The sequence below is a fragment of the Vulpes vulpes genome, chromosome 7 (assembly GCF_048418805.1).
Source record: "Vulpes vulpes isolate BD-2025 chromosome 7, VulVul3, whole genome shotgun sequence".
NCBI classification, from domain to species: domain Eukaryota; kingdom Metazoa; phylum Chordata; class Mammalia; order Carnivora; family Canidae; genus Vulpes; species Vulpes vulpes.
Window position 1 is genome coordinate 83974910 of NC_132786.1, and position 27913 is coordinate 84002822.

The 27913-nt window shown below is 35.4% G+C and overlaps 1 protein-coding gene across 6 annotated transcripts in view; it reads left to right on the top strand.

Moving 5' to 3' along the window:
* VPS50 (VPS50 subunit of EARP/GARPII complex) overlaps window positions 1–27913 on the top strand; it is a 133244-nt gene that overhangs the window by 93545 nt on the left and 11786 nt on the right. For all 6 annotated transcript variants that reach the window (XM_026003769.2, XM_072764276.1, XM_072764272.1 and 3 more), the window contains 4 exons: window positions 55–173; window positions 2069–2175; window positions 11260–11381; window positions 20187–20267. In XM_026003769.2, coding sequence (XP_025859554.1) covers window positions 55–173; window positions 2069–2175; window positions 11260–11381; window positions 20187–20267 — 429 coding nt within the window. The remainder of the gene's footprint in view (window positions 1–54; window positions 174–2068; window positions 2176–11259; window positions 11382–20186; window positions 20268–27913) is intronic.

Consider the following 27913-nt stretch of genomic DNA (forward strand, 5'->3'; position numbering starts at 1 on the left):
ACTCCAGAAAAGTTGGCTGTTCATACCCATTACTTAATATACTGTATTCTTCAGTATGAATCTGATGAGCAAGAAAAAAGTGCCTATCAGGAGTATGACAGCGACAGTGATGTTCCTGAGGAGCTGAAACGAGATTATGTGGATGAGCAAACGGGTGATGCACCTGTGAAAAGGTAATTGTTCTTAGATTGTCTGGTATTCTGGTATTTCATATTTTATGTTGTGCATTTAAATAGAGGATTTTATTTAAAGGTTAGAAAAAAACAGTCAAAACAAATATTTCTGTAGGTTATAATGTCAGGTGATAGAAATCAATATGCTTTAAAATGATTCCTGAAAGGTTGACAATGTCGTTTTTTGTTTTTTGTTTTTTTTTTGGATTGAGCATCATCAGAGGACTCCTAATTAGAGAGTAGTGGTTTTTGCAGAAAACTTCTGGTTTATAAAATTAGTACTGCCATTTGGAGCAATTCCTGCTTTGTGTAGGTTAGAAAACCTCAAAGAGGGAAGTAGTTATTTGTTTTGTATGTGGAATTCCTGCCTCAGTCTAGTAAATACAGAAAGTCTCCACTCACCTTTCCAAGGTTAATTACATTCATTGATTGGGCCTTCTATTAAGCTCCTTCATTGTTTTGTTTCTGTGATAAACTGTCCTCTTCAAAAACTGTGATAATTACATAAGAATTTTTTGTCACCTTCTCCCTATTAAATGGCCTGATTCTTATATGTAAATGAGTTACCTTCATGACTATCATACATTTAGTATACTTACTTAATTTTTAATGATAAATTTAAATATATTTTGCCCCAAAGTACCTAATTAGTACCTATTTAATTTGAAACCCTGTTGTCTCCTCAAAAATGAGCAACTCATGTGATTGTAGATATTTTAATTGGGAAAAATTGTTTCCATTGGTTTTTATGTATGTGTGATGTTTAAATCCATCTATGGTCCATTATGAACAGAACAGAACTGTTCTGTTAGACTTCTTCCTTGGAGGTTTCAGGTATATTTTGGCTAAAAGAAAAGCTGTAACTGAAATGAACACATAAGACAGTGTCTGCCAGTATATGTGTATATATTTGCATTTTTGGTAAGGTTATGTGGTTACCTTTCTAAAGTGTCCTAACTTACCACTAAGAACTATGAATAATATAAACTATGAACTGCATTCAAACAATATCAGTTCTAACTTCAAAGGGTCTCTTGAATTTATAAAAATATCTTATATTTCACTGCTACCATCCAGGCTCATGCAGAAATTATCTCTGCCAGATTATTGGATCAGCCCCCTTACCCTGGCTCACTGTCTCTATCTAGTGTTGCCCCCTCCTAATCCCTCTTGTATACAAATTTTAATTTTTTTTATTATTATGTACAGATTAGTTCATGTCATTTCCCTGGTTAAAATTTGCTTTCAAGTTTAGGTTCATACTCTCTACATTTGATTGCCTTCAGTGGTCTGGCCTCTCCTTACCTTTTTTCTTGTCACTTTGCCCTCAGCCCACTGGTTCCCCATGCTAACATTGTGAACTCTGTGCTTCTCCAAGCACACTCACTTCTTCTGCCTCTGACCTTATTACACATTGCCCCCCCTTTTTTTTGTACTTACCATATAACTTTGACGTTTTCTTTGAACCTGATGTCATCCCCTACCCCAGACTCTATCATCTTACCTTAGACTTTAGATATTAGATTTAGATTATAAGGAGGGTATTTTTCATATTTATAAGTCTGAAATCAGGATACTTGGTACATTTGATATATAATCTCCCTGGAACATCTGTTTTTTTAAGGTGACATAACTTCTTTTAATGGTTGATAATTAATGTCTTAGGATCAAAGAAATACAGTATAGTACTTTATTTCTTTGCTTATGAATTTCTCTTCCTCTCTGGACTGTGAGCTCTATAAGGACAGGAGGATCATCTCTATATCACCACCTGATATAGGGTAACACTTTCAGTAACTGATTAGTGAATGAAGGATAGATTCTAATCTCAATAACTTACTGATTTACTAGTTGACAACCCTAATTGCAACTCTGTTTTGTTTTTCTGTATTAAGCGTTTCTAGAGAAACTCTAAAAAGCAGGAAGAAATCAGATTATAGTCTAAATAAAGTGAATGCACCCATCTTAACCAATACAACATTGAATGTAATAAGACTTGTTGGTAAGTAGCCACTTTTTTTAAAAAAACATTATTAGTTAAATTCGTTGACTTTTGTTACTTTATTGAGGTTTTCATTGTACATTCCAGTGCTCATCACGAGGGAGGTTTAAAGATTGTCATATGTCAGTGCTTTCTCATCATAATTATTCCAAATAATATAATACTAATATTATTATTAGTTGTTCTTTTTCAGTTAGCTTCATAGTATTTGTGTCTTCTACTTTTTCTAAAATATTCCAGTTAATTGAAATGTAATGAAAAATTCTCTATGTGAGTTAGAGGTGTGTGTAGGATAATGATAGTACCCATTTTACATTTACACAATATTTTGTGCTTAATTGTTTCATTGATCTTCACAATCTTCCTGTCAGATAGGCAGAGTGAATAGTGATTCTCTGGCATTTTCAGACACAAGAGTTCTAAAAGCTAAATGTTCACACCATAGGAAGAGTTGTTCTTATTACAGATAAGACCTTTATTGATGATTTTATAGAAACAAATAACATGAAGAAATGCCATTTAAAATATTTAGGTTTGAAGGTGATGTGGAATCTTTAATGTCAGTATTTCAGTATTTTATATGCCATCTTAACATTTATATCTCACAAGTAAGCCTGTACATTTGACAAATAAGTCATAGAGATGTCTTCTCAAATTAATTAAGTCATCTATACCAGTCAGGAATTTTAATGTGTTCTATAAAAAAAATCTCTGTATTCTGTTTATATGGAGATGATAATGGCCTGCTGCCTACTTTGATTACTCTTGGCTCTGATAAAATGGTCTGTGTTATTGAAGATAATTTCTAAATTTCATTAATGAATAGGGTAAAGTACACAAAATGTTTCGTAGGAGCCCCACTTTCTTTAGGAAAAATAGTGGAAAAGAAGTAATGAGTTGGGAGGAACAGAAAAAGTGTATATTTTCATGATACACAGAAAAATGTCAAATTCTAAAAAAGTGTTTTTTGGCTGATCATTGCCAAAGAAGTTAGTTTTTCTTCTTTATCCAAGAGAGCTAACTGAACATAGCATCATGAGTTACTATCTGGAATTTATAGAACTAGAACTGGAAAGGTTCTGAGAGGTCATCTGGTATAAACTTCTATAAAACTTAAGATTTCTTTATCTAATGCACCTAAGTTTTGGTGGCCAACTAGCCTTTGTTTCATGTCTCACAGTCACTGGATACATATTATTTGGCAAGACCACTCATTCTACTATGAGACTGATTTAATTGGTAGAAATCTCTTCCTCCTGATAAACCAGAATTTCTTTTTCTCTGTAATTCTATCTGTTGGCCTTAGTTCTACATTTAAAAGCAAAAAAGAGTAAGTCAGTCTATACTTTCTTCTCCTATTCTTCCCTGTGATTACTTTTCAGGCATGGGTGGTAGTTACACTGTCCTTCCTTTCCTCATGCGCCCACAGTTCATTCTTCAGGGTCAGTAACAACAAATTCTTATCTAAGGATTACTGATTGACATAGTGGACATTGTTTTCTAATAGTAGATTTAAGCAACTGAGAAAAGTTGCATTCTTATGGGCCTTTGGTAGGTCAACCCTATAAAGCAGAGCAGTCCCGAATAAATCTTCACTCAGTGAAGAGAATCTGACCATTATAAACTCAGCCTTCACCACCACCAGATCTTTTACTAGAATTGCAATTAAGAAACAATGCCTAGTATGCTATTTTAATTCTCATGTCTTCCCATTGAGACCTGGGATTAGGTGCTGTCATTTATTCCCTCCAGTAGACTTTTATGCCTACCATTTTCTCTCCCTGGGATGTCTTTATCTTCAGTTTGTATATATTCATAAAATAGAACTTTAAGAGAACCACTCGCTAGGGGGTCTCCAACCAGTAAATGCTATTCTATTCCCCATTATTGCATAGAGGTGCTTGAAGATAATAAACTGGCAAAGGTAATGTCTTTTCTTATAAAGCCAGTAGTGCAGTTGTGTAAATAAGATTGATTAATTTTGGGTGCCTGGGAGGATGAAGGAACTAATTATTCAATAGTTGGGAGGCACATTTTAGAACATTAAAGGCATATTTAAAATGTCCTTTTCAAGTAGTATTTATTTGGCAGATACTTAGGAGAGATTAAACAAAAAAAGTGTTAATGGGGCTTCCCAGCCCCAGGTGGTACCTAAATCTGTTAGAAAGGCCCGGGGAGCCATTCACAAGTGTGGAGAACTAATCAGAATGCTTGCTTGTGTAAAGAGAAAATTCTGTCAGCCTGACAATTTCTTGCAGACAGAAGCAGAGAAATTTTAAGGACTGTGTCTCATCACTGAAATAGCCTAGCTATTAAAGATTCTCTCTCCTGGAGGCAGCTTTTTTTTTTTTAAGATTTCATTTATTTATTAATGACAGACACACACACACACACACACACACACACACACACACACAGAGAGAGAGAGAGAGAGAGAAAAGCAGGTTCCATGCAGGGAGCCCGATGTGGGACTCGATCCCAGGTCTCCAGTATCACACCCTGGGCCAAAGGCAGCGTTAAACCGGGGCTCCCCTGGAGGCAGCTCTCACTTGAGCAGGTGTGATAGGTCTGAGAGGGGCAGAAGATAGGTTGCCAAATTCATGCTTGTGAGAGCTACAGACCTTGGGACAAAATTATTACTTTAGCAGCTGAAAAAAATAACATACCAACACATCATGTGTCCGGATTTAACATGAAACCAGAATAAAGTTATCTTTTAAGAGACTTAATAATTTCATATTAAGGAAAAAATTTATCATTGTGTAATGTAGAATACATTCCAATATATCTATTTCTCTAAAAATACTTATATTTTATTTGTTATTCATATGAAATATTTTTAAGCCATTTTAAAACACTTTCTGAGCTGCTAGCTGTATATACAACATGATATTTTGAGACAGAGATCCAAGAAGTGTCATCTTTCAGTACAATGTACAAAAAAATATTGGGAGATTTGGGGGGCTAAGATAGAATATGCAAACAATAATAAAAATAAACAACAATAAAGTAAAAGAATAAAAGCTAGCAGCTAGGGACTTAGGTAACACACTTACTAATTTATTACTTTGGTCCTCACTTTATTGTTCCATGTGTTCTTCTGAATTGTTTGAGCTGAGCTGACTTTTCCTTCCTTGCTTTTATACCTCGTTTATAGCATTTTCAGTTGCTTTTATATGCTGTTTATATCCATTGATGATGTCTCAACTTTGTGTGCTGTAATAACTGACATCTTTTCATCTCAGATTCTGCTCTTGCTATTCCTCATCAGATCGTCAGCTCCTACAGATGAAAACAGTTGGAGTCACCTTTACAGCATGTAGAGTATCCAGCTGAGCACTTTTCACTTTTATAGGTGCCCAATGTACTGGACTGACAAACCTTACTTTTTAGAATCTTGAGTGTTGGAGAAACACTTTTTCCTCCTGTCTTGTCCTGATCCACAGTGGAAGAACACACGTTCAGCACCTTCTCTGTACCCTCGTATTTACTCCACTACGTAAGAGTGTGGCTCACTACTTGAGTTTCCCCCAGGGCCACTGTTCAGGTGGCATGTCTCTCTCTGTGCCCCCTGCTGATGAGCTGTGTAGGGCAGGTCCACTTTTCCTCTTGGTTGTTCTCCTCCATGCTCTTCCTTGGTTGGTTTCTTTGCTCGACATCCCTCTGTGGCTTCTCCCCATGACTGTACAGGACTCACAGTCTAGATTTTAGGACGATCGTTTAAACAGTGCTTCCCCTGTGAAGCCTTTCCTCATCAGATTGGGTTTCTTTTACATAGCACTCTATCCTTCTCCCTTATTGCATTCATCACAAGCATACTTATTTTAAAATAACAGCAATAGCTAAGATTTCTTGCTCCCTTGTCACAGGCTCTAGGGTATGTAAATTCTTTACATGCATTTTTTCAGGAATTCTTCATAGTACCTTTTTTATACACCAAGTAATTAAAGCCTCGATTTAAATAATTCGCCTTATGTCACACAGTTGCTAACTGATAGATTAGCAGACAGATTGTCGGAATGATCCTAGAGCCAGTAAGCTCTTTTCATGCTTCACAACCAGTAGAGGAAATCAGGAATGTTAATTCTTATTACCTGGACAGAGTTCAGAGAGGTTACAGTATAGATTGGAAATAAGAATAAGAACTTCTTGGGATCCCTGGGTGGCGCAGCGGTTTGGCGCCTGCCTTTGGCCCAGGGCGTGATCCTGGAGGCCCGGGATCGAATCCCACGTCGGGCTCCCGGTGCATGGAGCCTGCTTCTCCCTCTGCCTGTGTCTCTGCCTCTCTCTCTCTCTCTCTGTGACTATCATAAATAAATAAAAAAAAGAATAAGAACTTCTTGCAGATGATCATTTGGGAAGAGCTGCTTTTCTTAGTTATCTTGAGGCAGGTGGGATGGAGGGCTTAGGAGACAAGTTCACCAAAGTGAAGCCATTTTGGTTTTAGGCTGACCCTTAACCTAAAAGTCAGTAGGTCATGAAGAGTCACAAGATCAGACTCATGAGGACTGCAGAACCCGTTCCCTTTGGCAATAAAGCCGCACAGCCTGGACATTCTTAAAATTGCTCTCTGAGGGTAATTGCATAACCTGAAGACAATGGAAAAACTTAACTGCCTGATGTGAATGATAAACCCAAAGTTAGAGAGTAAGCCCTTCCGTATAACAGTAGCTAATTTAAATAAAACATAAAATCCTTTGTTAGAGGCAAAGGGGGATCTTCTTCACCTGAGAGGAGAGACTGCTACCTTGTCTATGAAGTAGTTCCTGTCTTACTTCTACATTTAATAAATCTTTGTCCCTCCCTCTAAATTGCCTGCTCTTGAATTCCTTCTCGCATGAAGCCAAGAGCCCTCTTAGCAAGGAACCTGAGGCCCACGCTGATGGGATGTCGGCCAATCTGGCTTCAGTCTGGGCTGTGTATTAAATAACTTTCCTCCATGTTGCCAAAGCATGCTGTGTCCACTCCTGCACACCTGCAGTAGGGAAGTCTAGAGGGAAGAAAGGGGAAGGTGAAGTGCATCTGAACCACATCTCGATCCACTGACCACATTCTTTTAACTAAGCAGGTTAACTTCAGAGCCATGCTTTTATGTTTTTAAGTTAGTATTCTCAGCATTACACAGTGAATAGTAAAGAAGAGGTTGTGATGAAAAGCAGCATTCCCCCCCCCCCCCCCCCCCCGCCCCAGGTCTCCCTTCTACCAGCCTATAGGCAATTTCTTGGTCTGTTTCTGTTTGTCTTTTCTCCTAGTTGTAATGTCTCAGAAAAGGGTGATGGGAGGTAAATGTTTTTGAATTCTTGTCAGTCTGAATATGCCTGAATTTTGGCCTTCAACTGAATGACAATTTAGCTGTGTATAGAATTGTAGATTAAAAATTATTTTTCCTCAGAAAGTTGAAAACTCTAGTGTTCTCTTCATTTTATTGTAGAGGAATTTCTTTTCTCTCTTACTCTGAAAGCTTTTAGTATTTATTCCCTTGATGTTTCAGAATTCTCTAGTGATCTGTCTAGGTGTGAGTTATTTTTCATTAAGTGAGTTGGGTAGTTCGTGACCCTTTCAGTCTGAAAGCTCTTGTCCTCCTACTATTTATTTGTTGATTTCCTCCTCCCCATTTTCTCTACCTTCTTTTTCTTTGATTTCCCATAGCTCAAATGTTTAGTCCCATAGATTGGCCCCTGCCTGTCTCCCATATCTTCTCTGCTGTTTTACATATTTTTGTCTTTTTGCTGTATCTTCTAGGAGACTTCTTTTTTAATTTCTTTAATTTTTAATTTTAAGAATCACCTTAAAAATCTTTAAGAGCCCTTCCATATTCTCTTTCTCCCCCCTATATTTTTCTGTTAGAGGATTTTACATAATTATTATATTTGTTTAGCTTGAATTAATTATTTTCTCTGGGATCACTTTTTTTTTTTTTTTTTCTCCTATGCTCTTCTGAGATTTCCTCCTGGGCCTTGTTTTTTGTTTTGTTTTTTTTTTGTTTTGTTTTGTTTTTATGACCTATTTGTATCAAAAATAGAAGGCCTAAGTAGCCGCTGTGGGTGTCCCCTGGTGAGTATTGAGAGCTATGCTGTTGCTGCCCCTCTTTGTAGGAATCCTGACTGGGAACTTTGTATAGAGCAGGGCAGGGCTGAGTGTACTTACTACCAGTCTTTACTTAATGGGGAATAGATCCCCAAATTTCTAGAATAGGTAGATTTTAATCTGTGGTTCAACATCTACCTAGAAGGCTTCACCTTTCTAATTTATTATTTTTAAAAGTTTGCTCAATTTTTGTTGTTGTTTGGTTTGTTTCCTTCTTTTAGAGAGAAATCCTAAAGTTTTTGCTTTCCTTTGTTTTTGTCTGCAGGAACATTCTGAAAGCCAGTGCTCTGATGTTGGTGGGGGGATAGTGGGAGAGGAGGGCATGCTGACTGGTAGTTCATCCCGTACATGGGCCTTCAATTAATCCATCCTTTTTCAGCTCCATTTCTTGTTCCTGCCCTTTTGCTTTACCCACTGAGTCTAAGCAGCCACTATCCTATGGAATAGCTTTCACCTCCTTTGTGATCATCTTTGCATTTTTCCATCAACCTGCTCCCATCTCTTATCTGTCATCCAGGCAGGATTTGGGACATGATAGCATGCAGGTCAAATCAGTTAGGCTACCTATTTTTATAAAATAAAGTTTTATTGGAATACAACCATTGTCATTTGTTTATATGTTGTCTGTGGTTGCTTTTGTCCTGCAAAGACCAAGGTGAGTAGTTGAAACTGAGACCAGCAGAGCTGAGTAGTTGCCATGGAATGCAAAGCCAAAACTTTGTATACTCTTTGTTCCTTATAATAAAGGTTTGCCAACTCTTGGTTTAGAAAGTTTTTGAGATTTCTCATTTTCTGATGATCATACCTACTCGCCTTTATGTCTTCATCCCTGTCTCTTCTTAGGTACAGGCTTAATCCACTGTAAAATTCTTTTAATTCAGTAATTCTGAGGAGGTACATAAGCCTCCTCATGCCTACAAAGGTTTACTATGCCATCGTAAGCTGGAAAGACAGCTTATGGAATATAACATATTCTTACATGTTTTAATATGCTGGCAGCCTGCTTACCAGTTGCTACCTTCCTTGTATGACCATTTAAGGTGTGAGGATAGGGACTCTAATTCTTTGTCTTAACACAAAGCCAAGGACATAGTAAGCCTTCAGAAAGTGTTTGTTGAATATTGAATGAATAAATGAATATAAATATGTTAAAAAGTTTTTTAGAGTGATGGGTTTTTATCTAGGTTTTTTTTTTTCTTTTGAATCCAACATTTAAAATAGCTTTTACTGGGATGCCTGGGTGGCTAAGGTCATGATCCCAGAGTCCTGGGATCTAGCTCCACATCACAGTGACAGGCTCCTTGCTTGGTAGGGAGCCTGCTTCTTCCTTTCCCTCTGCAGTTTCCCCAGATTGTGCTGTGTGTGTCTGTGTGTGTATATGTGTCAAATAAATAAAATCTTAAAAAATAGCTTTTACGTATTAATAATTCATTTATGTATTCTTTCTTAAGATTATTTATATGACCAGTAGCTAATCTTATTATTAGTACTGGAGAGGAGCTTTGTGTTCTGGATATGTATTAACTCAGATATTTATATTCTACCTCATTTTACTTGTTATCTCTGTTTTTTTTTTCTTTTACAGGTTAAAGTAACAGTATTTTTCCTTTTTTTGTCATATTGTCACATTAATTTATGTATAAATAGTTGCAGTTTAAAAATTACATGTTTGCAGTTGATAAAATATCTGCATAGTGATTCAGAATGTTCTAAGAGCATAATTTTCAAGTATTTTTCAATTGTGATTTTTAAAAAAATACCTGTGTGAAATAGTTATAAAAGATGATTCTGAAGCAAAAGACTTGCAAATAAGAGTAAGAATAGAATTTGAATTGAGTGGTGTTTACTTTTTGGTGTGTGTTTCTCTTCCTGACTATCTGAATATTATTCAGAATCATCTTTCATTTAAATTAAGACAACTGTACTGAGTTCTTAAATAATAAAGAAATGGTTTAGATAGTAGACATTTCCATTAGAGTAAATTTGTCATTTTTTCTACTGCAGTTAATGTGTTTCTCTTGAGTCACGGTGTCTTTAGTAGTACCAATTTAAAATTTATAACAGTTATATTAAGTAGAGTGAGTACCTGAATTATTTGCTCATTTGAAAATTAGGCAAATAGCCTGTTTTAACATCTTCTGCAGAATAGCATTTTTTATGGATGTGCTCCTTTCCCTATTATTTCCCTTAAGACAGAAACACAATTAGGGACTTATTATTTGTTACTTGATTCAGCCCATCTCCCATGTACCCTTCAAATACATTAACAAGTTTATAAATGCAGAAGTTTTGGTTTTTAATTTTTTTTTCCATAACTGTATCATATGTTTAGAGAAAAGAGAATGTAATATTGACATCTCCCAAAGGAAGGAATGAGGAGGACATTTTCTTGGCACTTTGAGAGTATTGAGCTCTTGAGTGATGTGGTGATAAAGAAATATTCTTGGCCTCTGACACAAGATTTCACAGGTCCAGGATTCAGGGGAATAGAAAGACGCTTCCATGTACCTTTTTTCTTCTTGCTTTTTTACTTTTGCTATGTTTATATAAGCTTATGAAAAAAAAATGCTTTTCCTGACATATATTGTCTTATTTATTTATACCTAAACATTTTTGAAGAAATTATTTTACATCTCCAGGAATATGGAACTGTGTTATGTGTTTGTGCAGTGTCATTTGTAGAAGAATATAGATGTTACATGAATATTTGACAAACAGTAAAATAATAATGATATAAAAACATTTTTGTAGGTATGTGTATCAGTGCTGTCCAGTATTACTTTCCAAGATGATATAAATATTCTGTATCTATGTCCCATATAGTAGCCACTAGCCACAAATGACTATTGAGTTTTTGAAACATGGCTAGTGGGACTAAGGAATGTAATAGTTTATTAAAAATATGTATTTTGGTAAAGAGTTTTTTTTATTATCTCTTTATAATGACAGGCTAAGAGATTGTAATTTTTTTCTAATTTTGATTTTTTTTCTTTCCAGGTAAATATATGCAGATGATGAACATTCTTAAGCCAATTGCCTTTGATGTTATCCATTTCATGTCTCAGCTATTTGATTATTACTTGTATGCAATATATACCTTTTTTGGTCGGAATGATTCAGTAAGTCACCTTTGAGGGGAAAGTTTGTTTCTTTTAAAATTTATTTATTTTTAAAATGTAAAATTTTTCATTCTCTTTATATAAAATACACAAATAGTATTATTTTGAAAATTATCCATCAAATCTAAAAAAATTTTTGCTGTCAGCTTTTTGTCTGCTTAATTACCTTATTTATATATTAATTTTAAAGCTTTCAACTGCTAAACATATTTTATGTTATTCAGATTTTTGGCAGAAAAAGTACAGCATCTGTTTTTAACCTTGACATATTTTGGCAATGAAAAATGTGTGGGTTGCCTTGTTTAAATCTGGCCCAGTGTGTAATTGCTACACAGTAAATGAGACATTTTAAATATTGGCTTACAAACCTTAGCAGGCAGAAGATAATGGCAAATATTTATTAAAAGAATGGAAAACCTTTGAACTAAACCTTCTGTTTGCTACAGAATTGTTTCTTGTACTTCCTTTTTGTGTTTCTAAAGCTTTTATTGATTTTATCTTTTTCTACTCTTAAAGAACACAACATAATATTAGGCAGATGACTTATTTGATATTTGGTAATTATGTGGCTCACCTTGCCACATAATAATTTGATAGATTTCTATGTAAAAGCATACTGTTGGGTCCTATGACTATATAATGGTACTAACTTTCCATATGCTATATTTTGTATCTTTTTTAAAACGTGTAAATTTTAATGGATAACTACATTCATCACATAAATGTTCATATCCTTGCTGTGATTATAGTTATATCAAAGACATGATCTTTTATTCGTTTTTTTTAAAGATTTTATTTATTTATTTGAGAGAGAGAGTGTATGTGTGTGTGTGTATGTGCACGTGTGTGTGTGTGTGTGTGTATGTGTGTGAGCAGGGGTAGGGGCCAGGGCAAGCAGACTCTATGCTGAGTATGGAACCTGACACAGGGCTTGACCCTATGACCAGAGATCATGACCCAAGCCAAAACCAAGAGGTGGATGCCCAACCAGCTGAGCCACTGAGGCACTCCAAAGACATGATCTTTTAATATGAGATCTAAATTTTCTGTTCTTAATCCTCTAAACTATTTTAGAAAGAATACTAATAAAATCAGACACAGAATGTTGCTATAGAATTTAGGTTACTATAAAATATGTACTAATTTGTTGCTCTGAATTTCAAATGTCAATAAATAAATATTAAAGAAAAAAGACATTGTAGAGTTTTAGCTAATTGTTAGAATATTGAAGTCGTCCAGATGGGCCTTACTTACTCTCTCTCTTGGGCTGAGCCCCCAGGCTAGCACTATCCAAGAGAAGTTTTGCAGTCATGAAAATGTTCTAAATTTGTACTATCAAATATGGTAGCCATTAGCCACATGTGACTATTGAATACTTGCAATAGATTAGTGTATCTGAGGAATGGAATTTTTTTTTTTTTTTTTATGATAGTCACACAGAGAGAGAGAGAGGCAGAGATACAGGCAGAGGGAGAAGCAGGCTCCATGCACCGGGAGCCCGACGTGGGATTCGATCCCGGGTCTCCAGGATCGTGCCCTGGGCCAAAGGCAGGCGCCAAACCGCTGCGCCACCCAGGGATCCCCAGGAATGGAATTTTTAATTGTATTTAATTTTAGCTAATTTATCACTAAATATAAATACCCACATGTGGCTGATGACTATCATATTGGATGGAACACTTGTGGATCACATTGTTGATAAGATGTGTTAAAATAGGGTCCTTTGGAGACTTTTAGAAACTAATGCTTTTGGACATGACTTTCTAGCTAATTATATACTAGCACAGATTTGTTTACAGTGGAGTTCACTAGGACCTGAGAAAGTTAGCAAAGTATATAGTTAGGCGCTTATTGTAAAATGTGCTGCAAATTTTATTTAAAACATACCATGTTTTAAATAACACATTAACTTTATATTTTGTATTAAAGGCATTTTCAATCTTATAAGACTCAGTAACAGCTATTTCATCAAATAATTAGCTGTCAGTTTTAAGCATTTCTGACCTTAATCTGGGTGTCTACCCATATGTCATATTAGAAGCATTTTGTATTATACGAACCAATACAATGTGCTTATGAGTATGTATGAATAAATATAGCACTTTGACTCTTGTACTTTTTAAGAAAGATTTTTCCTATTGTTAGAGTATGCTTAGTAATACTAGCTTTTATCTACTGTGTGAATATTGAAAATATACACTTCCTCAAATAGAACCCTACTATTTTTGATTTATAACTTGGACCCTACTATTTTTGATTCTGCAAAACTGAAAGAAACACTATTTAAAGCAAAACAAAAACTGAATCTCTATAAAAGGGAGTTTTACAAATTTGTAAAAGGAAACACTCCATCTTTCTACTCGTATTTTGCTTTGCTTAATTTTGAAGGTTAGTTTATTTTAGAGAGAGCTTGAGTCAGAGGAGGGACTGAGAGAGAGGGAGAGAGAGAATCTCAAGCAGACTACCCACCAAGCATGGAGCCCAATGCATGGCTCCATCACATCATCCTGAGATCAAGACCTGAGCCAAAATCAAGAGTAGGATGCTCAACTGACTGAGCCACAAAGGCGCCCCTTGTTTTGCTTAATTTTATATATATTTAAAGTTTTGGGGTTTTTTACCTTGAAAGATTATATTCTTAATTACCTACTTTAAATTCCTTTTAGAGTAAGACAATCTAAATAAAGAGCATAAATAAGTATATGCAAACATATAAGACTGAAGAGGTAGCTTTAATTTTTTTTCAATTAAAAAATTTTTTTAAAGATTTTACTTATTCATGAGAGACACAGAGAGAGGCAGAGAAATAGGCAGAGGGAGAAGTAGGCACCCTTGGGGGAGCCTGATGCGGAATTCAGTCCCAGAATCCTGGGGTCACAACCTGAGCCAAAAGCAGACACTCAGCCACAGAGCCACCCAGGTGCCCCAAAGAGGTAGCTTTTAATTTGCTAAGAAAATAAGCTTTCAATCCATCAGAAATCCTAGAAGTTTTGATATTCAAATACATACATACATACATACTCCAAATTGCCCTGTTAGCTGTTGAGTTTTAGGTGGTGGGAGTGGAGGATTAATTAGGTAATGTGTAGAATGGGAAGAACATGGTGGGACATGGTTGTTCGTGCTTCTCTCCCAGGGAAGAAAGACACTTGTATAAGTGAATTTAGATGGACGCTGCCTGTGGAAGAATAAGCATATGTTTCTCAGGGTTTCTAGAAAGTCATTGGGGTGGGGGGAGGGGCATACTATATGCAGTAGGCTAAGGAATTATTCCTGTCTGTACTAATTCCTTCAGAAGCTCTTGCTCTTCACTGAACTGTTTATAACCTACTATATCACTCTCTATTATAAATCTAATTTATTTGGTTCTATTATAATAATGTTACTTTTAGTGTTGCTTTATCTTGCCTTGCCCAGCCTTCCATTATTCACCTCTTGAGCTATATTTTCTGTGGTTCTTCCTGTTCATATTCTCTCATGAAGACCATTCTGTATCTTACCTTAATACAATAGTAAGCATATAGTAGGTTCTTAGGACATATGTATTGATGTCCTAATTATTTCTTATCCAAGTAAATCTAATGAGTGTTCTTACTTGAAAACAGTTTATGAGCATCATTTAAAGTTACCTTTCATTAATGAGACTTTTGTTTGTTTTTATAGAGCGTCTGTGATTCAGTTTTTAAAATTTTAAGAATGAATTAACTTCTGCTTCTGGCTAGAAGACTAAGATCTTACTAAATGATACTCCCTGTAGAAAATAATTATAAAAGCTTAATGTTATACAAAAGGCAACTACCAATAGATACTGGAGAGTGCACAAAGCATAATGACTTGGGTGGTGGGGACGCAGTTCATGTTAGTGTATAGGTTGGGGAAAGAGGAGTTATAAAAATAAATTCCATCTCCATGGCCTTTTAGCCCAGGATTAAATACAGTTCATACAGCACAAAGGTGGAGGGAAGCATGGGAAAACCTTCAGTCTTTATGGATGGGGGAATCAGAAAAGTAAAGCCAGGAAACTGGGAATACTGAAAAGAGTAGGGGGAAGTTCGGAAGAAAAAGAGGCAAAAAGGGGATCCCAAATTCTTTTATCCCCATTTTTTATTAACCCATAACCTGTTTATATGAAACAGACAGACTACAGCCAAAGAGAATGAAGCTGTTGCATAAGAGACAGTTTGTAGTTCAAGCCTAGCCAAGAAAATTGCATATGGAAAACAAAGGAAACAGTACCCAATAGAAAAAAATAACAATCCAAAGTCTCCAGAATTAAATTGATGATGCAGTCTAGCTTTACACTACATACATAGAACCAAAAAAGTGGAGTATATCCTTAAGTAAAAAGAAAGTCAGTTTTTTAAAAGATTTTATTTATTGATTCATGAGAGACAGAGAGAGAGGCAGACATAGGCAGAGGGAGAAGCAGACTCCCTGCAAGGAGCCCAGAATGGGACTCGATCCCAGACCCCAGGATCGTGCTCTGAGCCTCAGGCAGATGCTCAGCTGCTGAGCTACCCAGAGATCCCAAAAAGAAAGTCAATTTAATTTGACTCCAAGATGTTGGAACTAAGGGATAAGGATTTTAGACTATTAGAACAGTCTTTAATAAAGTAAAACAAAAGATGTTTTAAATGTATGAATATCTCAGTAGAGAAATAGGAAGTTCTAGTAGAAACAGTAATAAAAAACAAAGGGAAATCCTAGAACTGAAAAATACAATTTCAGAATATAAAAAAAAAAAAAATTACTGAATGTACTTTATAGCCAAGTAGACATGGCAGAGGAAAGAAAGAACTTGGAGATAAATTAATAAAATTAATCAAAATGAAGAACACAGAGAAAAAAAATTGGAAAACAAAATGATTAAAGCCTTAGGGACATGTTAAGTTATATAAAATGATCAGATATATGTGTAAAATGATCAAATATATGTGTAACTGGAATACCAGGTGGAGAAGAAAGATAGAATGAGGTAGAAAAAATGTTTGAAGAAACATTAGCCAAAGATTTGTAGATTTAAGATACTAAATGAACAGCAAGTAGAATAAGCATAAAGAAACATATAGCGTGCAACCTCATGGTGAAACTGTCTTGAAAAAATAAAAAAACAAGATGAAATTAAGACATTTTTAGATAAAAAGAAAAAAAAACTAAGAGAACTTGTCACCAACAGATATGTAATAAATGAAATGCTGAAGGAATTTTTTTTTAAAGATTGATTGATTGATTGATTGATTGATTGATTTAAGACACAGAAAGAGAGACAGAGACATAGGCAGAGGGAGAAGCAGACTCCTCATAGGGAGCCTGATGTGGGACTCGATCCCTGGACCCGGGATCATGACCTGAGCTGAAGGCAGACACTCAACTGCTGAGCCATACAGGCACTCCTTGAAGGAATTTTTTATAGGCTAAAGGAAAATGATACCAAAAAACTTGGATCCTCAAGAAAGAATCAAGAGCATTGATAATGGAAACTACTTGGGGAAATGCAAAAGTTTGTTTCTTTTTCTACTTTCTGTATAAATCATACAGCTGTTTAAAAGTGAAATCACATTTTCTGGAGTTCATAATGTATGTAAATGTATTACATGTAACAACTATAACAAGATATATAGGGGAATATGGACCTATAATATGTCAGGATTTCTACATATTATGTTAAACATAACTGCTAAACATATGTTTAACATATTATGTTTTAACATATTATGTTAAAAATAACTGTTAAACATATGTTAAACAGTAAATGGGTTGTGAAATATCAAGAATGTATATTGTAATTCATGAGACAATGAAAAATAATTTTGAAGACTTTACCTCTTTTACCAGTAGGAAAATGAAATTAGAATTCTAAAAAATAATACTCATATAATCAGGAAAGACAAGAAAAGAGGAACCAAGGAACAAAAAAGAGATATCACAGATGGTATCTTTAAATTTGGCCAATAATCACATTAAATGTTAATGGACTAAACACTCAAAGTAGAAGACAGAGATTGTCAGAATGGATTAAAACAAAACCAAAGACTTTAAATATAAAAAACACAATAAGGTTGAAAGCAAATGGATTGAAAAGATATGCCAGGTAAACAGTGTTTGCTGCAGTAGTTGGGGTGCCTGGGTGGCTCAGTTAAATGTCTGTCTTTGGCTCAGGTCATGACCCTGGGGCCGTGGGATCAAGTCCCCTAGTCAGGCTTCCCGCTCAGTGGGGAGTCTGCTTTTCCCTCTCCTTTTGCCCCTCTCCTGCTCTTACTCACTTTCTCTCTCTCCCTCTCAAATAGTCTTTTTTTTAAAAGCTCCAATAGCTATGTTAATATTAGATTAAATTAGAAAACAAAATATATTACCAGAGACAGAGGCATTCATAATAATTTAAAGGTCAATTCAGTTGAAAGGGATAGCAGCTTAACAGCTTCAAAATGCCTAAGACGATAATCAACAGAATTCAAGAGAAAACAAAACAAAACAAAATTCCGCTGTAGCTGGAAATTTTAAAACTCCACTGTAACTAATATAACAAGTATACAGAAAATCAGCAAATACATAGAAGATTTGAGCAACACTTTCAACCATTTTCAGTTAATTGATATTTATGGGACAACACACCTAACAACAACAGGATATATATTCTTTTCAAGGGCACATGATATGTTTATCAGGATAGTACATATTTTGTGGGCTATTAAGTATGTTCTAGTGAATTTAAGAGATTGAAATGATATAGAATATATTATCTGATAACAATGTAATTAATATAGAAACCAGTAACAATGAGATAACTAGGAAAAATCTAAGTATTTGGAAATTAACATACTTCTAAGATTTGTTTAAAGAAAACATAAGAGAAATTAGAAAATATTTTAAAGTAAATAATGAAAACAACATATCAAGTTGTGTAATGCAGCTAAATCAGTGCTTAAAGGGAAGTGTCTAGCTTTAAATGCCTGTAGTAGAAAAAAGAAAGTCTCAAGTTAATGATAAGCTTCCACCTTAAGAAACTAAAAAAAGAAGTGTAAATTATGTGCTATGCCTCTTAAAGGGCATCAAACCTATTATGGGAGCCCTACTCCCCTGACCTCATCTAAACCTAATTACCTCCTAAAGGCCCCATTTCCAGATACCATCTCATTGGAGGCTAGGGCTTGAGCATATGAATTTTGAAGGAACAACAAATATTCAGTCCATAAGTAGAATAGCTAAAATTTACATACATTGTTTATGGAAATGCAAATTGGTACAGCCACTGGAAAACAGTATTGCAGTACCTTATAAAGTTAAAATTAGTCCTATTATATAAACCAGAAATTACACTTTTAGATATTTACCCCAAAAAACAGAAAATGTATATCTTCTCAAGGACATATACATGAATGTTTGTAGTGATATTATTCAAGTAGCCCGAAACTGGAACCCAAACGTTCATCAACTGGTGAATAAGTAAACAGATTGTGATATATCCATGTTATAGAATACTATTAAACAATGAAAGAGCATGAATTACTAATAGGCTTACAACATGAATGAATCTCAAAAAGCATGTTAAATGCAAGAAAGAAGTCAAACACAAAAGACTACATGTATTTGAGTCCATTTATATGACATTTTAGAAAAGGCAAAACTGCAGTGACAGAAAGATCAGGGATTAAGGGTGGAGGGAGGTAATCAGTACAAACGACATTTTTAAAAAGTGAGGGAAATTCTGTATCTTGATTGGGGTACTGGTCATAAGACTGTATACAAGTACCAAATTTCATCAAACTATTTTTACTTGCAGTGTCTGAATTTAACTACATAAAAATAAGACCCTAATGAAAAAAGAGGGGAAATGAAGGAATAAAGTTTATAAAACCTAATGGAAGTAAAGCATATTTAAAATTACCATGTAAGAGACACCTGGGTGGCTCAGCAGTTGAGCACCTGCCTTCGGCTAAGGGCATGATCCTGCAGTCCAGGATCGAGTCTCACATTGGGCTCCTTGCAGGGAACCTGCTTTTCCCTCTGCCTATGTCTCTGTCTCTCTCTTTGTGTGTCTCTCATGAATAAATAAATAAAATCTTTAAAAAATAAAATAAAATAACCATGCAAAATGAGTTCATGTTTTACTACACCACACCATCATACAACTATTTTAGCTTATCATACGTTGTATAAGTAATTCCTTGTTCTCATCCTATCTCAGATAGGAAAGGGTGAGGAACAATAAATGTGTGTTCATGCCATATACAAGTATATATAATATATATATTATGAATATATGAATGAATTGGTGAGACTATATATTTTATAGTTTGCTGTTCAGAATGTTTTACATTTTTTGGCTCATATAGAACATTTTAACAATTTTCCAGATGTCTGTATATATCTATGATTACCTCTAAATTAAATTTATATTTATCAATTTAATCATCACCGAAGGAGCCAACTAACTGGCTTTTCATGTTTTTTGTGTTTTTAAGATTTTATTTATTTATTTATTTGAGAGAGAGTGTGAGTACAAGCAGGAAGAGGGACAAGCAGATTCCTCGATGAATGCAGAGCCCAGTGTGAGGCTCTGGATCTCGTGACCCTGAGATCATGACCTGAGCTGAAACCAAGAGTCTGATGCTTAACCCACTACATGACCCAGGCGCCCTAGTCTTTCACATTTTAACAGTCAAGAGTCCCTTCTCATTTGTGTTCTTGCATGGGAATGTTTATAAATGCTTCGGCTTTGATGCAGTAAAGCGAATTCTATACTGTGAAATGTTTACTGAGCCTATCTTCAGAGTGATGTAGCATACCTTTCTTTTTCTTTTTCAGCTGGAATCCACAGGACTAGGCCTTAGTAGTAGTAGATTAAGAACAACTCTTAACAGAATACAAGAAAGCCTTATTGATATGGTAAGTAATGAACTGGAAGTAATTCTTTTGGGTTATAGAAAATAAAAATCAGCCACCTAATCAACTATGTATAAATGTGTGTCTATATGTATATTGAGTTCCTGAGTCCTCAGTATTACACTATATGCTTGTAAGGAAGTAAATGGAAGTTTCTTACAGTCTGTTTGGAGAGAAAAAACTTACATACATGGAAGAGTATGATGTTGGCTATACATCCAGTATGGCTCAAGGAGAGGAAAAGTTTATGCGAAGACTTAATTTCAGAGAATGACTAAGAAAGAAGTAAGACTTACTTGTGCTAGTTTCTGAAGAACAGGAATGGGGTTAGTGGGAAAAAGAAAGACCTACATTCAAATTAAGGTTCAGAAGCTGAGAAAGGGTCTTGAGGTGGGAGCAGGCCTGGCCCAAAGTTCGGTCATCTTTGTGATTGGGATACTGGTTATATACCGAAGAGTCGTATTACAGAGAGTGTTTAGGACCATTTTATAAATGACTTTGAAATTCAAGGAAGAGGTTTGGATGTAGTCAGCTATGCAGTAGGGGTCCAGATTCTTGAATATTGTGTTGCATGATATAATACATATTTTAAGAAAATTGATTAGGCAGCAAAACAGGGCTGAGCCTTTGTAGTGTTTAAGCTAACATAAGCATTTAAAGTAACAGTTTTTTCCTGCGATGTGTTACTGTAGCCAGAGATTTTTGTTGTTCAGAACATTCCTCTGCATCTACATTAACCCTTCGACTTTTTATTTCTTCACTTACCCAAACAAGCAGTCATTTACATCGTTTCTCATTATGTATATACTTCTGCTACTGAAGTTTTTAATAAAAGAATGTAATCATTCTTTTAAGAAATACTTACTGAAATAATTATTTGCTGGGTGTGGTAGTAGTGTTGGGCATTCATCAGTGCACAGGACAGGTAATTCCTGTCTTGGAACTTACATTTTATTGAAGCAGAGAGACAGAAAAGCAGATCTGTAATACAGTGTCAGATACTGAGAAGCACTAAGAAGAAAGTGAAGCAGATGATTAGAACACTGGTCTCTGAGCAGAGATGTGAATAAGATGAAAGAGGCATAGGTTCCTGTCTCAGGTGAGTACTGTTTACACAGAGAAAATCACATACTATCCATCTCATCCATCTCCCTTATAATTTGGAGGTCTTTCTGCCCAGTACATATTATATATATATTTTCATAGCACCTAACTTAGTAAACTGCATTTCATGGTAAATGTTTGTAGAATAAATGAAGAAAATCCAATCTATGAGTTTCTTGTCTCCTGGCTTAACCTGGCTTGTTTTCTTGGCTTTGCTATCCATTTAATTCTGATCTTCATGTTCAGCGTTAAGACTCCTTGTTTGACCCAGCCACTTATGTATTTGTTTTTTGTCTTTGTTTTGTAAAATCTGTTGGCTTTCAACCCCTTTGGAAATTATCCGTGTTTCAGTTTTGGTTTTCTTTGTTTGATACTTAGCATAACCTTGACATAACATCTTGTTTTCCAGATCTTAGTCCACAGCTTAAGTTTTTCTTGTTTCTGGCTGAAAGCCTTGAAATTGATGGACTGAATCAGAAAGTCCAGAGTGGGGTATAGTTACCTCTAGAACCTATTACTCTTAACGTAATCTGGGCTTCTTGAGAGTTGTATGTGTAGATTCCTTAATAATGAAATAATAATATTACTGTTAAAAAGATTGATTGGTCAAAATTTACCACTAGGGTCATTCACTCTCATTATCATAAGCTAGTTACTAGCTTATAATGATTGTCAAACTGCAGTTCCAAATTTGATCCTTAAGGCATGGATTTGATGCTTCAGGTTTTGCTGTCTGGTGTGTAATGAAGTATCATGATGGAATAAACAATGGGACCAAACTAGTTATTCAAACCAGTTCCTGCCCATCAATGGGTAACAGTGTATCTGTAGCATCTGTCTGACCAGTTCTGTGTTTATTAGATACAGTTTTTCCAGAACTGGTAGTTAGATTTAGAAACATGGTTTTAAAAACCCCTCCCCAATAAATGGAAAGATAGCTATGCCTGCTTTTTTTCTTTGGCACTTCGTATTTTAAAGATATATTTTCTTCAAGTCCTCATCCATACCATCTCTGAAATCAAGATTGCATCTCGGATTGGAAGGGTATGCGAGCAGTCCTTCCTTCTCCAGTTTGTGAGGCGTGCTGACCTTTTTTCAGGGTCTCTCCAGAGTGTTTACTGCTTCTGTAGCAATACAGAAGTTTTTCTCAAATTTTCTCTTGGTTTCCTATGTTTTATGTGTTCAGTTATTACTCATGCTGATAAGCATTGGTTTATTATTTTAGAAAATATATTTGTCATTTGCTAGACCTTGATCTCAGGTTTTTGTAAAGCTGGTATATTAATTTTTCTTCACTTCATTAATTTCATTAATTTGCATCTATGTTGGCAGAGAACATTAATTGGTTTCTTGCTACTCAATACATTCTTTGGCCATTAAAGTAATTTATAGGCTAATCAATCTGGAACCACTAGATGAAAGTTGTACTTTCTCCTCTATTTCCCCTATGTGTTAGGTAAAAGTTTAATAAGCACATTTCTGGTGATTTCATTTTCTCAATATATATTTTCTAAGCTTTGCTTCCCTTTCAAGTTGTAAAAGGTATCATGGAATCATTACAGGTCTTAATGCCACCTGAAATCGTTTATCGTATATATTCAATGTAAATAAGAAAATATGACACATCAAATAGAAGTTCAAGAAAAGGAGTCTGGTGTAAGTCATAGTGGTACCAGAACTGAGAATTTTTAGTTATCTACTTGGTGATGCTAAGTTTTTTGCTTTAAGATCTTTGGCTAACTTAAAATCTTTGATAATAAAAAAATATTTTAAATCAACCCAGAAAAGTCCACAAAATGGCTTCTCTTTATAGTAGCAAATTATTAGTGGCAGCATTGTGGCTTTCACTGTGAAACTAAAGGTTTTGATTGAGGTTTTATTTCTCAAAGTATTCAAAGGGTTTTATATCTTTTCCTTATTGTACTGGTATAATCTGAAACACTGATCCTGTTTAGGAGCTCTTCTGTTGAAGTGTGCCATAAGCCCATACCGTTTATTTATATCAGCTTGACATTTTTGTGACTCTCTTCAAGCATATTTCCCTAATGTAAACACAGGACTTTAGCTTTTAAGCAGATAATTACCATAATTTTTATGCCTAAAATGCCAGTATTAACTAGAAACAAAGAATGGCATCCTAATGCAAACCCTTTGAAGTTGGGGCAGCAATTGCAGTGATCACTGCAAGAATGTTTTATGAAAGAGCTCCGTAAGGAAGGAATTCAGCACATTTGTTCTGGAGGCGGGTAAGGAGTAGGTAAGGACGAATGAAGTGGGTGAGTGCTTGTGGCCTTTCCTGTCATACCCAGAGATAAACTTAATTTCTCTCAGGCTATAGATAGAATCTCTCCTTGCCTTCTACCACCTTCTAGCACCACCTCCCTCTTCTATCCCAAATTAATTAGTATCTGCATTCACAGAATCTTTTAGTTTTTAAATAAATTTTATATCTATATGTAATGTATATATAGAGAGAGTGATACTAATCATAAAAGAATGAAATTCAGAAGTAACTCTGCTATTATAAATGTGTAATATTCATGGTTATCTTGGAGCTATTTTGAGTGCAATATTGGCAGAAAGTTCACCAGTTTTTGTCAGTTTAATCACAAAATATTTTATTTTACTATATTTTTTTTACTTTTTTTTACTTTTATTTTATTTTATTTTATTTTTTAAAAAGATTTTATTTATTTAAGAGAGAGCACAAGTGAGAGAGGGAGCATGAGTTGGGGAGGAGGGGCAGAAGGAGAGGGAGAAGCAGACTCCCCGCCGAGCAGGGAACCCAGTGAATGGATGTGGGGCTTGATCTCGGAGCGTGATAATCATTACCTGAGCTGAAGACAGGGATTAACCCACTGAGCCACTCAGGTGCTCAGTTAGAAAATATTTTAGAAGAGGGTATGTTTGATGCTTTATATATACTTGTAGAGCATAATTCTCTAAGTCTCTACTCAGAAAATAGTTCAGAGAGGTAGATTTGGCTGCATCACAACAAAGCACTTTCTATCATGCAGAAGTGTAAGGCAGAAAGGATTATAAGTTCCGTATTGGAAAGAGGTTCAATCTGAAGCTCACAGCTAGCTACTCAGAATGTATAAAAAATGTAAAGGTTAAATGAGCATAGATAAGTTTTCTTCTATGATTTTATGAGTTACTCCTATTCCTACAAAATTGGACCACTTTGGTGAGCTTAGCCATTATGCCCAAGTGAGTTAACTCTTCCTCTAATTCCTTTATTAGTTTTTCTTGTTTCAGGGTTTCAGTTCTCTTCCTCACTATCCATTGATGTGCTCGGAGATGGATATGCATAACTCTGAACTAAGAAGAAAATACAGAGTATTATAGGAGGTATTGGAAGTAGATAGAAGGCAGGGAGCTATGTGAGGAGAGAGTATAAGACTCAAGGGATACAGATAGCTATCTTTATTATTAATTCATTCAACAAACACACCTTAAGTGATGAAGTACTTTGTAGAAGATCAGTGAATGGTCCTTCTGGTACAAGAGGCAGGTAAGGAATAAATGAATATCCAATTTAATGTCAGATCACATCAGGAATTACAAAGAACTAGGAAAGGATAGGAAGAGGAGAGAAGGGGTATGATTTTGTTTAGGTGATCACACATGCCCTCTCTGGGAAGGTGACATTGAAGTAAATCCCTGAAGGAAGAAATAGGAGTAAGCCACCTGAATAAGAATTCATTTATTTCACATTTATTTAGTGTCTGTTTATTGAACACTTTATATATGATGCTAGACTCTGTCTGGGAGTTGAGGATACAATTTTGGTGAGGAGAGGGCAGTCAGACAAAACTCCCTACTTATGTGCAACTTGTTTTCTAGTAGAGAGGGAATATTTTAGGGAAAAGTGTTTCATGTGGAGGGAACAAGGAGTGCAAAGGCCCTGAGATGGGACCATGCTTGGCCTATTCCAGGAACAGCACAGAAGTGAGTATAATTAGAATGAAGCCAGTAAGACAGTTAATGATAGATAAAATCAAAGAGGTAGCCAGATCCTAGACCATATAAGGCCTTTGAACTTTACTCTTAGGAAAACCAGAAGGTATTGAGAAGACCAGAAGCTATTTAAGCAGAAGAGTTGACATGATCTGACTTAATTAGGTAAAATAGAATTATTTTGGTTATACTGTATAACAGTTAAGGAAAGAGATAAGGTGGCTTGTACCAGTGTTAGAGGAAGTAGTAGTGAGACATGGTCAGATTCTATATCTGCTTCGAAGGTAGACCCATCCATAAGTGAGGAGTCAATGATGGCACCTAACTTCTGCAGAATGGAGGTGCCATTGCTGGATATGGAAAAGACTTTTAGGAGGGACACATTTGAGTTCAGTTTTCAGATATGTTAAATGAACTGAGTGTAAGAGAGAGGTCAGGGCTAGCATGTAAATTTTGAGCTTTTGGCATGAGGATATTTATTATATTATATATAATAATATTATATTAATTATAATTATATAATATTATATAATAATTATATTAATATATATTAATATATTATAATATATTATATATTATTATTTAAAATGGGGAATGAAATCATTTAATGAGTGAAATGTGAGTGAGAAGACTGAGGACTGAACTCTAGGACACTCGAGTGTTTAAAGGTCAGGGAGAGGCAGACAAACTAGCAAAGGAATCTAAGAGGTGACTCATGGTGTAGGAGAAAACTAGGAGAGTATGTACTCTGGAAACTAAGCAAAGGAAGTTTTTCGAGAATAGCCATGTGGAATGCTACAGTAGGTTAAATAAAATGGGTAATCAGAATTAAAAATTGGACTTGGCCATAGAATGCCACTGAGGACCTTGATAAATGTTTCTTTGGAATAGGGCAGATGAAAGCCTGACTGGAATGTGCTTGAAAGAGACTAATAGGGGAAAGTAAAGACTCTTTTATCATATCCATCATTTGAACTATTTGGTGGCCTGCCAATGCCAGAAGGCATGCCAAAGTCTTGAGGTATAAAGATGATGAAATTGATCTCAACCCTCCCAAGAACTCAGAGAGAGGTGGAGGGATCAGGAAGCAACTGACAAAGTGCACTTTATGCCCTATAAAGACATAGGTACATGTGTAGGTAGCATTAACGCATTAACACAAGTAAGATACTAATTTTTGGGAGACTGAGAAAGCTATAAAAAGGAGGTGAATATGACCTCAGACTTAAAAAACGAGGAGTAGAGAGCTAGGCAGACAAGGAGCAGAGAGCTGTTAAGAGTGTCAGTAAGATAGATGTAACAGTAGTCCAATGCATTTAGACTCTAGGGGCATAGAAGATTGTCTGGAAATGAAGCTGGCAGGGTAGCTGGTATCACTGTAGAGGAGTAATATCATGGTGACAAGTTTAGACTTTTGTCCATAAGGGATGGATAATTAATTGAGACTTAAACTGGGGAGTGGTGTGATCATATCTTCATTTTAGAAGGACCACTTGGATATTCTAGAAAGATCAGCCAGTGAACTGTGTGCAGAGTGAAATAGAAATAGGAAAAGCCAGAGGGAAAAGTCTCAGTTCAGGGACTATTAGCCCTGTTAATAATGCTGTGGGGCCTTGGTCCTGATGCTCCAGTGACAGGGGAAGAAACAAAGGAGAGGTGTGTGTTTAGGCATGATGAGGGTGGGGAGGCATGAACGATCCAGGGTTTCTAACTTGGGTGGTGTGGTAGATAGTGATTACATAACCACCAGCATTAAATGAAATAGCACAGGCAACCAGTTGGTACCAAACAGTATGAAATTTTGTGACATTGTGTGTGTGTGTGTGTGTGTGTGTGTGTGTGTATGCAGTAGAGGGTGATTATTTTCTGTTTTAGTAGAAGGAAGTAAATAATGGAGCAGTGACATTGATGAACTTGCATAGCTTCCTTATCTTGATTCTCCCTTAGAGAAAGTACAGTTCCCCAAAAAACTTTTAAATGCTAATTAAGTAATTAGAGATTGAAGAGAAATAATATCCTTAGTAGAAGATAGGATATAAAAAAAAAAACTAAAGAAGAATAAAAGTATTTTCTAACTTGGAAGTTTTGCAATGTTTTAATTCCATTTTGCTAAATTTATAAACCTGTTATGCTTCCAGAGTCCTGTGCATTTGATGTCTTTTTCATTTATAAGGCAAGTGTTAGAGATGTGTGACTATGTAATTGATTTAAGAAATAATCTAGATTTACATTTTGTATACTTTTAGATTTGTCTGTATCCAATTTTTGTTCCACAGTTTTCTTGGAGGATCTTTTAAAGCTCAATGCACTGTGCTCTCCAGGCATCCCTTTCTTTTATTCTCATTAACCATTAGTAATGTGGCCCCAGACACCTACAATGCAGTTAGGTCAGTTTCAGTTTATAAGTGCATTCCAGTCCTGCCTTCTTGAGATTATACCAAAGTTACCTTGATTAAAGTGTGGATGTGAAATGGTTAATCACATCATAATTTTGGAATGTACCAGCTCAATCCTCCAGAGGCTGTCTCTCTTTTCTCATTTACAGGTTCCTGAGGGGCATCTCACTATTGTTTCTATAAAACATC